This window comes from Aotus nancymaae, unplaced genomic scaffold, assembly GCF_030222135.1.
Source record: "Aotus nancymaae isolate 86718 unplaced genomic scaffold, 86718_ANA_hifiasm-v0.15.2.pri h1tg000006l, whole genome shotgun sequence".
Lineage (NCBI taxonomy): Eukaryota > Metazoa > Chordata > Mammalia > Primates > Aotidae > Aotus > Aotus nancymaae.
This window is the reverse complement of record NW_026988417.1, coordinates 95,142,864-95,158,451: the sequence shown is the minus strand read 5'-3', so window position 1 is coordinate 95,158,451 and position 15,588 is coordinate 95,142,864. Positions and strand designations below refer to the sequence as shown.

Here is a 15,588-nt window from a genome sequence, read left to right as displayed (position 1 = left end):
CACTCAGTGGCCAGGCCGCTCTGGACTAAAGAATGATCCCTCAAGTGATCTAAACTGGCCACTTAGAAAATGCAAAAGTGCGGCGTTTTGAAAGGGCACTCACAAAACAAACATTCTTAGGACGGATTTAAATAATGCTTATTAAAAATGCACGTTTTACAACGCATGTATTAAAATGAATGTTTAATAATACATATTAAAACGCGTGTTTGAAGATTGGGCTGGGGTTGCGGTGAAACAGTAACAAAACAGTAAAACGCTTATTGCACATCTTCTTTGCAATAAAATCCCTGTGGGAGGCGCTCTGCCTTTGTGCTCTTCGGATCACTGCGCAAGGGACTGTCCGGGGTGGAGGTCCGAGGGAACCGGCTTGGAGGCCAGGGCCAGAGCTTGGAGTTTCAGTGTCAACACTGACCTCTGGTGTGACCTTCCAAAAAGTCTTATCCTCTCTGTGCCTCGATTTCCTGATCTGGGAAATGGAGGATATTGAAGAGGGTTTCCAGATGAATTAAAAGAGTTAGTAATTGTAGGGTGCTTAGTATGTAATAAGCATTTGATAAGAACACTTCTCTTACGGCCAGGCACAGTGGCTCACGCCTGTATTCCCAACACTTTGGAAAGCATAGGTGGGAGGATCACTTGAGAAGAGGAGTTTGAGACCAGCCACTGGAACAGAGCAAGACCGAGACCTCTGTCTCTACAAAAAGACTTTAAAAATTAGCTCGGCATGGTGGTGTGTGCCTGTAGTCCCAGCTACTCTTTGGAAGGCTGAGGTGAGAGGATTGCTTGAGGCCAACAGTTCGAGGTCGCAGTGAGCTGTGACGGCACCACTGCACACCAGCTTGGTAGGCAGAGTGAGACCCCATCTCTCTTAAAAAAAAAAAAAAAGAAAAAAGAAATACAAAAAATTAGCCAGGCATGGTGACGGGAGCCTGTAATCCCAGCTACTTGGGAGGCTGAGGCAGGAGAATTGCTTGAATCCAGGAGATGGAGGTTGCAGTGAGCCGAGATCCCGCAATTGCACTCCAGCCTGGGTGATAGAGCCAGATTCTGTCTGAAAAGGGGTGGGGGAGGAAAGGACAGGGTGGTGGTGGGGGGAGAGAGAAAGAGAGAACAGCTCTCAATGAGATCTTTAGTGCTGATTGCTCACAAAACTCCTGTGAGGTATCAGTCATACTCCTTTCAGCTGCAGAAATGGAGTTAAGTAGAAGGTAAGCATTTGGTTCAATACCTTCCAGCTAAGAAATGACTGTGGAGTTCAACAGTTCAGTAGTTAATTTTGAACTTAGCCGGCTGTCCCTGTCTGCCACTGGTGCCCAAAGGCCTGGGAGTTTGAAAGTGTACCCTGAGGGTCCATGGTTTTAAAACGCATCACTCTGGCCAACAGGGAGAGTGGAATGAACTTTGATCCACGAAATAAACTCAGAGACTGCAGCTACCTAAACATGGGTGTGGCCACAGTCCAACTCAGCAGTGGACCTGGGACTCTACCAGGTGCAGCAGAGAGACTTGGCGAAGAGCGTGGTCTCAGCCACCAGACCCCCAAGGATGAGCTGCAGCTAAAGCTCACTGAACAGAGCATGTGCGGAGACTCAACAGAGTTTGTTGTTGAGATTTTCATAAAAAGAACAGACCTCGCCTTGTATTCAGTGTGAGCGGTAGCTCCAAGCACATGGTATGATTTCAGTTTTCAAGGACCTCTAAGTAGTTTTAAATTTTGTGAAATTCCCCACTCACTAGAAGTTAAAACTCAGACGGTGTCTCACTGGTGCACTCCAGCCTGGAGTGCAGTGGCACGATCTCAGCTCACTGCAACCTCTGTCTCCCAGTTCAAATGATTCTTCTGCCTCAGCCTCCTGAGAAGCTGGGATTACAGGTGTGCGCCACCACGCCCAGCTAATTTTTGTATTTTTAGTAGAGATGGGGTTTCACCATATTGGCCTGGCTGGTCTCCACTTCCTGACCTTGTGATCCACCTGCCTCAGCCTCCCAAAGTGCTGGGATTACAGGCATGAACCACCGCGCCCAGCCAAAACTCAGCATTTTTAAGAAATTATAATTAAAAACAATTTCTATTTAACAAGAGCTTTTAGTTGGTGCTGGTCACAAGTGACTCTTGCTGTTCATCCATTCAAAATCTTCTGCCTGAGTATCTACTGTGAAGCATTCTGTTCACCATTAGTGAAGGGGGAACAAGTTCCTGTTTTGATCATTCAGTTTATTTAATTAGGAGAATTGTTTTTAATACGGCTTATGAATAAAATTTTCTTTTGTCCATACTAATTTAAAGTACCTATTTTGAAGTATACTTAAGCAACCAAGAAGACACAACGGAAAAAGGACAGGCTTTTCAGTAAATGGGAAGGGCGAAACTGGATAGCCACAGGCAGAGTGAAAAAGCACCTTTATGTTATACAATATAAGAAATCCACTCAAAATGGATTAAGGACCTAAATGTAAGACCTGAAATCGTAAAACCCCTAGAAGAAAACATAAGTAGAAAGCTTCTTGAGATTGAACTTGGCAAGGATTTTTGGGTATCTCACCAAAAGCACAGGCAATAATAGAGAAAATACTTAAATAAGTAGGCCTACATCAAACGGAAAAGCTTCTGCACAGCAAAGAAAATAACCAACAAAATGAAAACCTAGCCAACAGATTGGGAGAAAATATATGTAAAACCAAATATTGGATAAGGGGTTAGTATCTGAAAAATCTGAGGAACTGGTACTATTCAATAGCAAAATACGAACTAACCCAATTAAAAATGGGCAAAGAACCTAAGAAGAAATGAAAACGGCCAATGGGTATATAAAAAGGCACTCGACACCACTAATCGCAAAGGAAATGCAGATTATGACCACATCAGCTTTTGCTAGAAGAGCTACGATGAAAAAGACGTGACAAGTGTCGGTGAGGGTGTGGAGGAAAGGAACTTAGGACGCCGCTGATGGGGCTGGAGATTGCTGCAGCCATTAAGGAAACAGTATGGAGGAGGCTCCTAAAGAAATTACAATAGTACAACCATATGACCCAGCAATTCTGCTGTGCAAAAGGACATCATCACCTCATCAAAATATTTGTGCCCCTGTTTATCACGGCAGCATTCACAGGAGCCAAGATATGAAAACAGCCTGTGTGAGCATTGATGGACGAACACATAGAGCAACTGTGGTGTGTGCACACGCTAGAATGTTGTTTCAGCCTTCTAAAAGGAGACCCTGTGGTTTACAGTGTAATGTATACTGAACCTGAGGACACTATGCTAAGCAAAATAAGGTAGACCCAGAAAGGAAATGCATCGTCCTCTTATATAAAATACTACATCGTCCCTCTTATATAAAATTTAAACAAACAACAAGTCAAATACACAGAAACAAAAAGTAGAACCGTGGCTACCTGGGACCATTCAGTGGCGGGTGGAGGGGCGGGGGCGGTGGCAGGAAATGAGACGGAGGCTGAAGTGTAGGAAGTGTCCACTACGTAGGAGGAGTAAGCCTGGAGATGTAACGTAAAGAATGAAGGCTACAGTTACAAACATTGTCCTTTTGGGAGGCCAAGGCGGGTGGATCGCCTGCAGTCAGGAGTTTGAGACCAGCCTGGCCAACATGGTGAAACCCCATCTCTACTAAAAATACAAAAATTAGCCGGGCATATTGGCAGGCGCCTGTAATCCCAGCTACTCAGGAGGCTGAGACAGGAGAATCGGTTGAATCCAGGAGGTGGAGGTTGAGTGAGCCAAGATTGTGCCGTTGCACTCCAGCCTGGGCAACAAGAACGAAACTCCGTCTCAAAAAAAAAATTGTCATGTGCATTAGTCAGTTCTTGCATTGCTATAAAGAAACCTCAGACTTGGTGACTTATGAAGAAAAGCGGTTTGAAAGGCTTACAGCTCTGCAGGCTGTACAGGGAGCATGACAGCTTCTGCTTCTTGGGGGGCCTCAGGAAGCTTCCAGCCGTGGCGGAAGGTGAGCGGGGAGCGGGCTTCTCACATGTCTGAAGCGGGAGGAAGGGAGAGACGGGGGAGGTGCTACACACATTTAAACAAGCAGATCTTGGGAGAACTCACTCACTATGCACTACCAAGGGGGGAGCGGTGCTAACGCAGTCACCAGAATTCCACCCTCATGACCCAGTCACCTCCCCCCAGGCCCCACCTCCAACACTGAAGTTTACCATTTGCTGTGAGATTGGGTGGAGATACTCATCCAAACCATCGTGTATGCTGAAAATTTAGCAGGAGAGTAGATTTCAGGTACTTTCACCGCACACACCAAAAAGGGTAACGATGTGAAATGGTAGACATGCTAATTTGCTTGACTGAAACATTTCACTTTGTGTTTGTGTATATATGTAAATAAATATCACATATACCTTAAATATGTCTAATTTTTAAAAGCATATTTTCATTTCTCTTCTTTCAAGAGAAAAATCCTCATTTAAAATAAAAATTTTAAGAACACCAATCAGAAAACAAGAGCATCATTTAAAAATGTGGTTGTAACTGACACAAGAACAGAAAACCAAACACCACGTGTTCTCAGTCATAAGTGGGAGTTGAACAATGAGAACACGTGGACACAGGGAGGGGAGCATCACACACCGGGGCCTGTCGGGGGGTGGGGAGCTGGGGAGGGATAGAAGCGGGTGGGGGATTGGGGAGGGATAACATTAGGAGAAATACCTAATGTAGATGACGGGGAAAAAAAATGTGTTTGTAATCCTGATTTGCAGGTGGCTAACATTTCGAATTTGACGAAGACGTGGAACTGTGCGTCCCGAGCGACAGGCAGGAAGGTCAACGCTCCCTCCGTCCAGTACCCGTTCCTCTCCATGTTCTCCCCTTATCCTGAACTTACGTGGTGCTCATGAACATCAAAACCAGCAAAGGGATAGTTATTAGACATTCTGAGAATTTTATATTGCCCTTTGAGATAATCGGATAACGCTTGGAATTCAGGAATCTAAGCTATTTATCTTTTTTTGTTTTGAGAGAGTCTCACTCTGTTGCCTAGGCCAAAGGGCAGAGGCACGATCTCTGCTCACGACAACCTCCGCCTCCCATGTTCAAGAGATTCTCCTGCCTCAGCCTCCGGAGTTGCTGGGACTACAGGCACACACCACCACGCCTGGCTAATCTTTTGTATTTTTAGAAGAGACAGGGTTTCACGGTGTTGGCTATGAGGGTCTGGATCTCCTAACCTCATGATCTGCCCACCTCGGTTTCCCAAAGTGCTGGGATTACAGGTGTGAGCTACTGTGCCCACCCTATACAGCTCTTTAAAATGGAATTTCTCTGAAAAGGACACATACTTTAAAGTGACAAAAGCAGAGCACAAAATTTGATACGAGATACTGATTTTGTAAACCACATTCAGAAAATAACATCAGATTATGCAAGCAAAACAATGTTTCCAGGTGATAGGGTTATTATCCTGTATTTTTCAAAATAGTTTACTTTTTTCAACTTAAATATAAAATAAAATATAAAAATAAAAACGTGATAATTTATTAGACGGCAGTTTTAAAATATAGGATTGCTTGTATTCCAGAAATCTTAAGAAAATGTGTCTAATCATTTAGTTTCTACTTTATGTGTCTGTAAATTACATGTTTTGGGAATACAGTATGGAAATCCTTTTTATAAAAATTAAAATATATACACCACCACCAAGGACTTCCTTCTTGTGCAGATGATTGACAAAATGAAGAGACACAGTGCCTGCTCCAACAATGTCTGGTGATTTGAACAGAAAGAAAGACGCAGGAATGTCATCCTGTGAGGAACCAGGAACGTCATCATGAGGTATAAAAGGTTTTGATATGCATATACGTTGTGAAATGATGACATAATCTGTGTAATTAGCATATCCATCCCCTCCCATAATTACCTTTTTTTCTGTGAGGAAAACACTTATGATCTACTCTTTAAGTAAATGTCAAGTATGCGTTATAATAACTGTAATCACTATGCTGTACATGAGAACCTGTTCGTCTTATCCTTTAACCAACATCGCCCCATTACCACAAGAGATGAGAGAGTTCAATCTCTTATAATGGTTATATTTAGACGTTTTAGAACTCTAAACTTGAAAAAAAAATCTGCTTAATAAGAGATTTATCCCCAAATTATTAGAAGGCACTGGGAAGAGAGAGGTCGGGGAGGGAGTGTCTGGCCCGGGGTAAAGGTTCAGTGAATGCCTGCTAGAAAGAAGCATGCAGGGACCAATGTGCCACAAACCTTCCCACTGAATACCCAAGTAGAGGCACTGTCAGCAACATGCTTGGCTTAACTTGCTGCTGACTTTAGCAAGCAGCCATGCACTCTTGTGATTTGCTCACGTTGACTGAGCCCTGTGCAGAGTGGACGCCCCCTCCCTCCTTCCTGCAGCCCTGCCACTTTGCCACCAACCCCACCCTCCCCACTCCTGTCACCTCAGTTCCCACAATATCCTTCCTTCTCCTTCTAGCAGGAGATGGTAAGACTAATTTTCCGCCACCCCATCTCGAGATTCGGGACTTGAGATTGCACCTTGGTGTCGCTCTGGGAGCTCCCTAAAGCTGATCTGTAAGCTGGCGGCAGCTCCCGCAGGTGGCATCTCACAGCTTGGCTTACTTGCCAAGTTTCCTTCCACTCTCAGGTATCACAAGAATCCAAATGTTCAGTTTCTCCTAATCTCTGTTGATACCCTGCCGACTATTTTCGTGTCATTTTTTTTTAATAGTTAGCCCTGATTCCTGTATGTCTGAGGATTACGGCTATTTTTTAAAATTTAATTTTTAAAATTCTGCTGGAGATGGGGTCTGACTATGTTGCCCAGGCTGGTTGCAAACTCCCAGCCTCAAGTGATCCTCTCACCTTGGCCTCCCGAAGTGCTGGGATTACAGGCACGAGCCACCGTGCCCAGCCCCTATTTCGGGTTTTAGTTACCAATTAATACCAGCATTAAAGTAGCTGGAATTGTATGACAGTTCATTTGGCAACTCAAATCCCTGCTTTCCTATAGCTTATTCCAGTGTTTTCCTTAAAAGGGGTAAACCAGAGCTTTTGAGTTCATGTCATCCACATTAGCAATGAGGACCCGGTGCAGCCTTCTTCCAGCACTACCTTTTAGAATGAAATCCCTCATATCCCAGGCTAATGCTTAGTTTCTTTGGGAAAATGCCTTCAGACCGAGGCAGCGTGCTTCTGGGTATTAAAAGTGGCCCCCAAAGGTTAATGCAGCTTCGGGAAAAACATTTGCTGTTTCTGGGCACCAGGAAAATCTACCTCACTTTTCAGCAGGTTGAGTAGGATGGCTCCACACCCTCTATAATGAAAATGAATGTGACAATCAAAATCACTTAAATGTATTCTTCCCATCAGACAGACAGACAAAAAAACAGGCTGGGCGCGGTGGCTCACGTCTGTAATCCCAGCGCTTTGGGAGGCCGAGGCGGGCGGATCATGAGGTCAGGAGTTCAAGACCAGACTGGCCAACATGGTGAAATCCCGTCTCTACTAAAAAATACAGAAATGAGCTGGGCGTGGTGGCTCGTGCCTGTAATCCCAGCTATTTGGGAGGCTGAGGTAGGAGAACTGCTTGAACCGGGACCTGGGAGGCAGAGTTTGCAGTGAGCTGAGATGGCGCCACTGCACTCCAGCCTGGGCTACAGAGCGAGACTCTACCTCAAACAACAGCAGCAGCAGCAGCACCACCAAAACCCTAAAGTTTAGAGGTAGAATTAAGAAAAATAGAACTTTAAAAGTTCAAATATTTATTAGCATTTTTTCTAATGGACATTTAACCTGTACATGGCTTCTTTTAAGCTGAACCGTAATTTCCAAGGGTGGCAAATAAAGATTATGACAAAGAGGAAGTGGTTTTGAAGTCCAGTCTGTGCATATCTCACAGAATCCAGGAGAAACCCAGGGACATCAGAACTTGTCCCTCTTGTAATTGAAAGTTCGTAACCTCTAATTAACATCTCCCCATCTCCCCCAAGGGATTAAAGAGATTTAAATCTTTTATAATATTTATATTTAGGTATTTTATTTGATTTTGGAGATGGAGTTTTGCTCTGGTTGCCCAGACTGGAGTGCAATGGCGTGATCTTGGCTCACTGCAACCTCCGCCTCCTAGGTTCAAGCAATTCTCCTGCCTCAGCCTCCAGAGTAGCTAGAATTACAGGCGCATGCCACCAAGCTGAGCTAATTTTTTGTATTTTTAGTAGAGACGGAGTTTCACCATGTTGGCCAAGCTGGTCTTGAACTCTTGACCTCAGGTGATCCAGCCCTCTCAGCCTCCCAAAGTGCTGGGATTACAGGCATGAGCTACCACACCCAGACCCAAAGTATTTTAAAACCTTAAACTTTTTAAAAATGATTCTGCTAAATAAGGGAACTATCCCTTATAAATAAATAAGAACCAACAAATAGTACCAGTTTGGGCAGGTAGAATTCTAAGATGGCGCCAAAGAACCCCATCCCGTCCTGGGGTACACGGTGTAACCCCCCTTAATGAATTGTGAATGTGACGGGAATTCCCATGGCCAGGTCACCAACCAGCTGCCTTTCAGTTACTCAAAAGGGAGACTTTATGTCCTGGGTGAGCACCTGACGAAATCATTGAGCCTTTAGAAAGGGATTGGGCCCTTGCTGAGGTCAGGAGATTGGGAGCAGGTGAAGATGGCAGCTACCATGTGAAAGGGCTGAGGAGCTAGGACCTGACTCGAGAGAAACTGTCAAGAAAGTGCGAACAGCCAGCAAGAAACCGAGAACCTTTGTCCTACAGTTAGCAAGAAAATGAGACCAGTTTTACAACTGCAAGGGACAGAATTCTGCCAAGCACCTCCTGAGCTTGGAAGAGCCCCCAGCCTCAGATGAAAACGCAGTCTAGCTGACAGCTTGATTCCAGCCTTGTGAAAAGCAGAGCAGAGAACCTGGTCACACCATGCCCGGGGGTTTTGATCTACAGAATGAGAAGTAATCACTGGGGCTTATTTTAAGCCACTAAATGTATGGTCATTTGCCGTGGGCCAACAGAACACAGACATCCCAATGTTCTTCCAAACACTGGATCAGTGGTTGCGAGCACATTCCAGGCTTCCAAGTTCAGACGGCAGAGTGCTACGTTCTGACCCCTTTTTTCTGAAAATCAAGCAAACAATAAATATTGTTTAAAGTAAATAAAACATGATTTTTAAAAAGGAAAATAAATCGGAAACAAGAAAAGGGGGCAATGTTAAAAAGCAACTCAGTTTTCCACGCTACAGCAGATGTCATGTTTTAGCAAAGGACTGGGCAGCAGAGCCTGGAGGCCACGGGAACAAGCCCCTTTGTTACGCAGGGAAAGGAATGAAGCATGGGATGAGTGGCAGGGATGCTGTCTGTCTGAACTGTGTTCAAGCTGTTAGAATGCAGATTCTCAGCTCTATCCTGAGCAGCCTGAGAGATAAAACAGACAGAGAAAGAAATAGGAATGTTCTCATAACCCAGAACTAGAGGACTAAGGGAATGACACATCCCCAGTCCCCTTTTCTGGCAACTTCAAAATAAAAGCAGTATTTCCCAGGCTGGAAACAGAAGGTCCTTCCTCGGGAGAAACTGAAACTTTAAAAAGACAAGACAAAGACATGGACAAAGCAAGCTGGCCCACAATGTCACGGAGAAGTCCAGGAGTTAAGGCTTTCGATCAGCTTGAGTGCCTCATGACATGCAAGTCGACAAGAGCAAAGCCCGTAAGGTGAAAGGAGAGCAAGGCCCACTCAAAGGAATATTTAAAAGCAGACCCAGGGAAACCAGGCAAAAATGCTAGAATACTACAATTAGCAAAAATGAGCCACTGTGGCACTCCGCAACAGAACAAATGCCGGGATAGTATGGAAAAGGGACAACCAGGACCAGACCAGACTCTTAAACGCTAAAAATGGCAGCAGAAGTAAAACTGTTAACAGAAAGAAGACAAAAGTGGAATGAATCCCAGAAGAGGAACAAAACAAAGATGGACAGTAGGAGTTAAATCAAAAAATGAGAGGGTTCATTTAGCAAATCAAGCAACCTCCAGTTATGTGTCTTGAAAAGAGAACTGAGATCACCTCCTTTGAGAATTAAAAAAAGAGAGAACTGAGGAAGCAGAGGGGAAGAAATGATCGAAGAAAAAAACCCCAAGAACAGTCTCCACAATATGGGTTTCCATAGTAAAAACCGAGCAGCAATCCCTGGAAAAGGCCCAGGCTGAGATACACCAGGAAATCTCACAATGAGGTAGAGAAGCACTGTGTCCCCAGAAGAATATCCCCAAAGATTTATGAGAGTAATATTAGGTCACAAATAATAAACTGGGACTACGAATGGCACTGGACTTTTCAGTGTTAACATTTGAAGCTGGAAGTCAGTGGTTCAACGACTTCAAAATTCTGAATGTAATTTATGTCCAAACCAGAAATCCACACCCAATCTATCAAGTATAAGAGTAGAATAGAGCTGGGCATGGTGGCTCATGCCTGTAATCCCAGTACTTTGGGAGGCCAAGGCAGGCAAATCATGAGGTCAGGAGTTCGAGACCAGCCTGACCAACATGGTGAAACCCCATCTCTACTAAAAATACAAAAATTAGCTGGATGTGGTTGTATGCACCTATAATCCCAGCTACTCAGCAGACTGAGAGGCAGGAGAATCACTTGAACCTCAGAGGCAGAGGTTGCAGTGGGCCGAGATTGTGCCAGTGCACTCCAGCCTGGGTGACAGAGCCAAATTCCATCCAAAAAAAAAACAGTAGAATAAAGACACTTTCAGAAACACAGTCACCAAATATTGCTTCCCATGCAACTCTTTCTCAAAAAATAAAAGGATATGCTCTATAGTCAGGTCAAAGGAAAAGGATGGAGTCCATGGTAAGGGGAATATTCCAGAACAATTGTAGATGCTGAAGACAACAATAAATGGAGACTGGGCCACCACGCTGAGACTCGCTCTGAGGAGAATGTCCAAGGGGAAAAAAAAGGAGCTGACAGATTTCGGTTTAACCATGCACGGAAGAGACTCCATGTGCATGCTTTTTCTGTGGGGTTTTCACACTCCACTCTTTACAGTAACAGCTGATCTCTCTGCTTGGAACACTCACTCCCCAGAGAACCACGTGGTATTCTTCCTCATCAACTTCAGGGCTGGACTCAAATGCTGCTTGCCACTGAGGCCTCCTGTCTTCTCAGAATGTCCCTTCCGATCGCACCCCCTTCCCCGCCCCTTCCCATCACAATCTCACACATTCCTTCCCGATCACCATTTCTCTCCTCAGCACTCACTACTCTAAACACTTCTGTGTATTTCTCCATCACCTCCTCCACCACCTGTCCCCACCAAGTGCAAACTCTAAGATGGCAGACGATTTTTGCCTGTCTGTTCAGGAAAAATAATACAGTATTATTGAACGAAAAATGTTTTCTGAATAAATGAATTTAATAGTCACAAGTTTAAAAAAATGAATAAAATAAAAAGACAATTGTTAAGAAAAAAAAGAGTAAGTTGCTAAGTAAATGAAAATAAACAGATACTACTTGGCACCACAGTGAATATTTTTAACAATGGAATCCCTGTATATGGATTAATCCAAAAATGATATTGTAACTAATGGTAGGAAAACAAGATCAGTGGGGGTCTATTAGGTTAGAAGGTCTTCCTCCAGTATCACAATAGGCAATTTCTAAGTTTAGTGACTCAAGAAAGAATAATATATACATTTCAAATATTCATATGAAAGGAAGATTGAGAAAAACAGCTTAAAGAGTTGTACGTGGGTACGGCAGATTGCAAGGGACTGCTGTTGCAGTATACATTTTAGCTTTCTTTGATGTTTTAAAACTACATATTATTTGATAAAAATAAAGGCATTTACTTAAAGGGAAAACATGTTTCTCCAAAGTTCTAGGAAAATTTAATTCTCTGTCATTCATATCATAGTGGTACACAGTAAGTACTCAACAAATGTGCTGGAAGCAGGAGTGGATTTTAACTGTATAAAATATATAAAAAATAGCTACCAGAGCTCACATTAAATCATTTAGCATTGTGTAAGCTGACAACAGAAAGGTATAATGCTTCACAGAAACTGTTTTTGATACAAAAATTGGCAAAGATGAAAAATGTGTAAGCATTAAAATTATAACCATTAAATTCATACTAATTAAAAATATATAAATTTTTCTTGGTCTTGTTTAAAAGTATTAGAAAGTTACACTTTTGACTTCTGTGGCTTAGTGTTGAGCCCTATCAAGTAGCTGTATACTGCCACCTGGTGGCTACCTCTGCATGTACAGCCTCGCTTTGGTCAGCATAGAATTATTACATTTATACCTTGCCCACTAAAAGCAAATACATTAGTATCCACCCTTCCATTCATCCATCCTTCTATCTCAATTCAGCCACTGAATCCTGAACAGGAGTATAAGTGGAAAGGAAAAGCAGGCAGTAAAGCTCAAGTATTTTATTAATAATTTATTGTCAGTAAGAAAGACTGGCTAAGGGTAGTTTTCATTAAAAACCTTTACAAGACCATTGCATCACAAATATACAGACACTGGAAAAACTGTGTCATGGTGGTTTTGGTTCTAAACAGGTATGCAGAAGGTCCCCATTACACTTTCCAATAATGAAAAATGTTTATAATTCTAAATACAGCAACCCATGTAAGACATGTTCATGTGTCAGGTCTCTTCCTCATCCTATGTACAGCTAGAAATGAATGACTATACTGAAATGTACTAAGGAAACGTCACACTTCAGAGTGTGAAGTATGGAAAAAGACAGAGTAAAACCCTGGTTACAGTAAGAAATCAGGGTGCTAGATAATGGCACTAACACCACCAAAATTCAGTTGAAACAAATGCACAAAACATCTTGGAAATCTAGTTAAAACTATGAGAAATCAAATCTGTACATAAAATTTACAAAAAAAAGAGACAGGAAAATTAAAATAATCAAATCTATATAAATACATGAATCATGCTGATGAGATGAGAGACCTGACTTCCGTTTCATTATTTTAACACGGACAGATGTAAATCCCAAAAGGCGCTGGGAAATGGCACAGCCGATGAAAACCTCACAGATGACAGTAGTTAGGACACTAGAAATGATGAGCAGGTCCAGAGGTGCAGGACCCAGCGCAGCCATGCCCATTCAGCTCACCAAAAAAAAGCTTGGAGGCACTGCTGCAAACAATGCGGGTCATTACATAATCTCAGGGTCCACTAAAGTCAGGCACTTTTGGGGGAGTTGAGAGTCAGACTTCTGTGTGCTGCTGGGAATCCAGGGGCGGGATTGTCACCTCTTCAAAGTGGCCATCGTCCCCGCTCTCGTAGTCACTCATCATGACCTCCGACTCCACTTCGCAGCAGGCCGACACGTCGGAGCAGGAGGCCGTGGAGGCGTACACAGACATGGGCATGCTCTCGACAGCGGGCGCCTCGAAGTGTCTTTGATACCCTGGCGGGTAAGGGGCATGGGATTCTCTACAAGTACTGTTCTCACCAGTGCCTTTTGTTTGAGGTTCAGACATATCGAGGGGATAAAAATTGGGCAAATACTGATTCAAGTTGAATCTCTGCCGGTTTCTTGATGAAGAACCCAAGCTACCTGCAGCAGGCATGTCTCTAGGAGGGTGGATGGATTCAAACTGATCGCTGAATTCTGGCGATAATGGTGGCAGCTCATCAGGTGCGGGGAAGTCTTCTGGGGGTGGAGGAAAATCACTTTCGATGTCGTAGCCTCCAGGGTAATAGTCCGTATCGATGGCGTTTGGATCTGCTGAGTACAGGGGTGTCTGCTCATCAATCACCTCATAGTTGGGGAACTCTTGTATGTCTGGCAGAGGAACACCTGGCATCCAATCTGATGTATCCCAGTGATACCCTTGGTAGAAAAGAAAATAGATGTCAATGTGTTTTCTCCTAAGCTTTTATGCCGTGGAAAGAGAGCTCAGTGTATCAAAGAAAGATGCAAATGCACTGATGCCTTCGTTCAAAGTTCACCACTTTGGAAACTCCTCATCTTTGCTTTGAAGACATCCCCCGATCCCAGTCCAGTTTAAAGACCCCTATGAACCAGGCTCTATTTCTGAAATGTGGACTTACATTTTTATGTACACAACTAGCATTCAAGGAAACGAGGAGTCCTGAGGGAAATGGAATGCCAGCATCTAAATCACACACATTTTCTACAAACGATTCTAACCATCCCTTTAACTTTTCTTCTGTAATGCAGGAAGCAAAGTACTGACTTAGTCTTGGGACATCAGCGAAATATCCAAAGTCACTTGATCTGCACTCCTTCTCATTAAAAAAATACTGATTCATGCAACTTAAAAAATTTTTTCATTTCTATTTTTTGTAGAGACAGGGTCTGTGTTGCCCAGGCTGGTCTTAAACTCCTGGCTGCAAGCAATCTTGCCACCTCAGCCTCCCAAAGTGCTGGGAGTACAGGCCACCATGCCCAGCCAATGCAACTTTTTTAAGTAATCAAGGTAACTTTTAACATGCTAAAGTTTAGAAAATAAGCTTCCTTCATAGTAATGTAGTGAGTTTAATATTAAAATTACTATTTTTCATTAGCCCCCAGACAACAAACTATTTTAATATAGGTATGTCTCAAAGCATGCCCCCAAATCAAGCAAAATACAACCGAACAAGCATTACAAGATTATAATACAGCCTCTGATACACGTAACGACCAATCTGTTACTTTCGAAAAAGACTGGGATCCTTTTAGACTATATAAAGCATCACTATTTATCTTTAAAAAAAAAAAAAAAACTTCCAATTTTGGAAATTTTTTTTTTCTTTCTCCTCAGGATTTAAAAAATCCTTGAGAGGCGGGAGAAGGTTAGGCAATCCGTGCTTAGAATGCAGTGCACACACACATGCAGCCACGCACTTAGTTACTGCTGCAGACACTGGGCAACCAAGTGCAGTCAGCAGGCACCAGGGCAAAGCCTGACCCATTGTTTTTAGTGAGTATCAATGAATAACTGGCATGCATAAGTCACCTCTTGACTTGCTGAGGTCAGGAGCAGCCAAAGATTCTTTTGGTGGCAGAGGAGAAAAAAAAAGAAAACATTTGTAATTAAAACAGACAGCTGAAAAGGCAATAAAGGTAAGTACACAGAACAATGTAAACTGCTTACAAAGGCCCAGTCAGCCATACAGCACGTCCTTACGCCAGTGTCTATGAAAATTCCAAATGTTTGAGAAACGTATGTACCACAGATAAAATGGGACATGGACATGGAGGACAGAGTAATGAGGAACCAGAGATTTGGCCAGAAAAATCAAATATTACTTTCTTTTCCTTGAGTCTGACAATCAAAGCCTGAAAACACGAATTTTCTTAGGAATAATTAAAACAAACAGGCTCTAATAAAATATAAACTGACCAGATTACACAGGTGATACTCCACATACAGCTACAGTTACATAACGCACATACTTTGCAGCACACTGCAACCTTCACAGGACATTAAATTCAGAGGAATTCATAGGCAAACTTAGATACTTAAAGACGGATCTACAAGCTGAAAATCTCTCCAAACTATGTATTCTGAACATGATTTA

At 43.0% G+C, this 15,588-nt stretch overlaps 1 protein-coding gene across 3 annotated transcripts in view; it reads right to left on the bottom strand.

The window, feature by feature from the left end:
- Window positions 1-12,449: 12,449 nt before the first annotated feature.
- FAT1 (FAT atypical cadherin 1) overlaps window positions 12,450-15,588 on the bottom strand; it is a 143,237-nt gene continuing 140,098 nt past the window's right edge. For 2 of the 3 annotated variants that reach the window (XM_012452810.2, XM_064369576.1), the window contains 2 exons: window positions 15,024-15,059; window positions 12,450-13,891 (listed from right to left, as the gene is read on the bottom strand). In XM_012452810.2, coding sequence (XP_012308233.2) covers window positions 13,263-13,891; window positions 15,024-15,059 — 665 coding nt within the window. In that variant the 3' untranslated portion in view covers window positions 12,450-13,262. The remainder of the gene's footprint in view (window positions 13,892-15,023; window positions 15,060-15,588) is intronic. The other variant, XM_064369577.1, reaches the window with a different exon arrangement.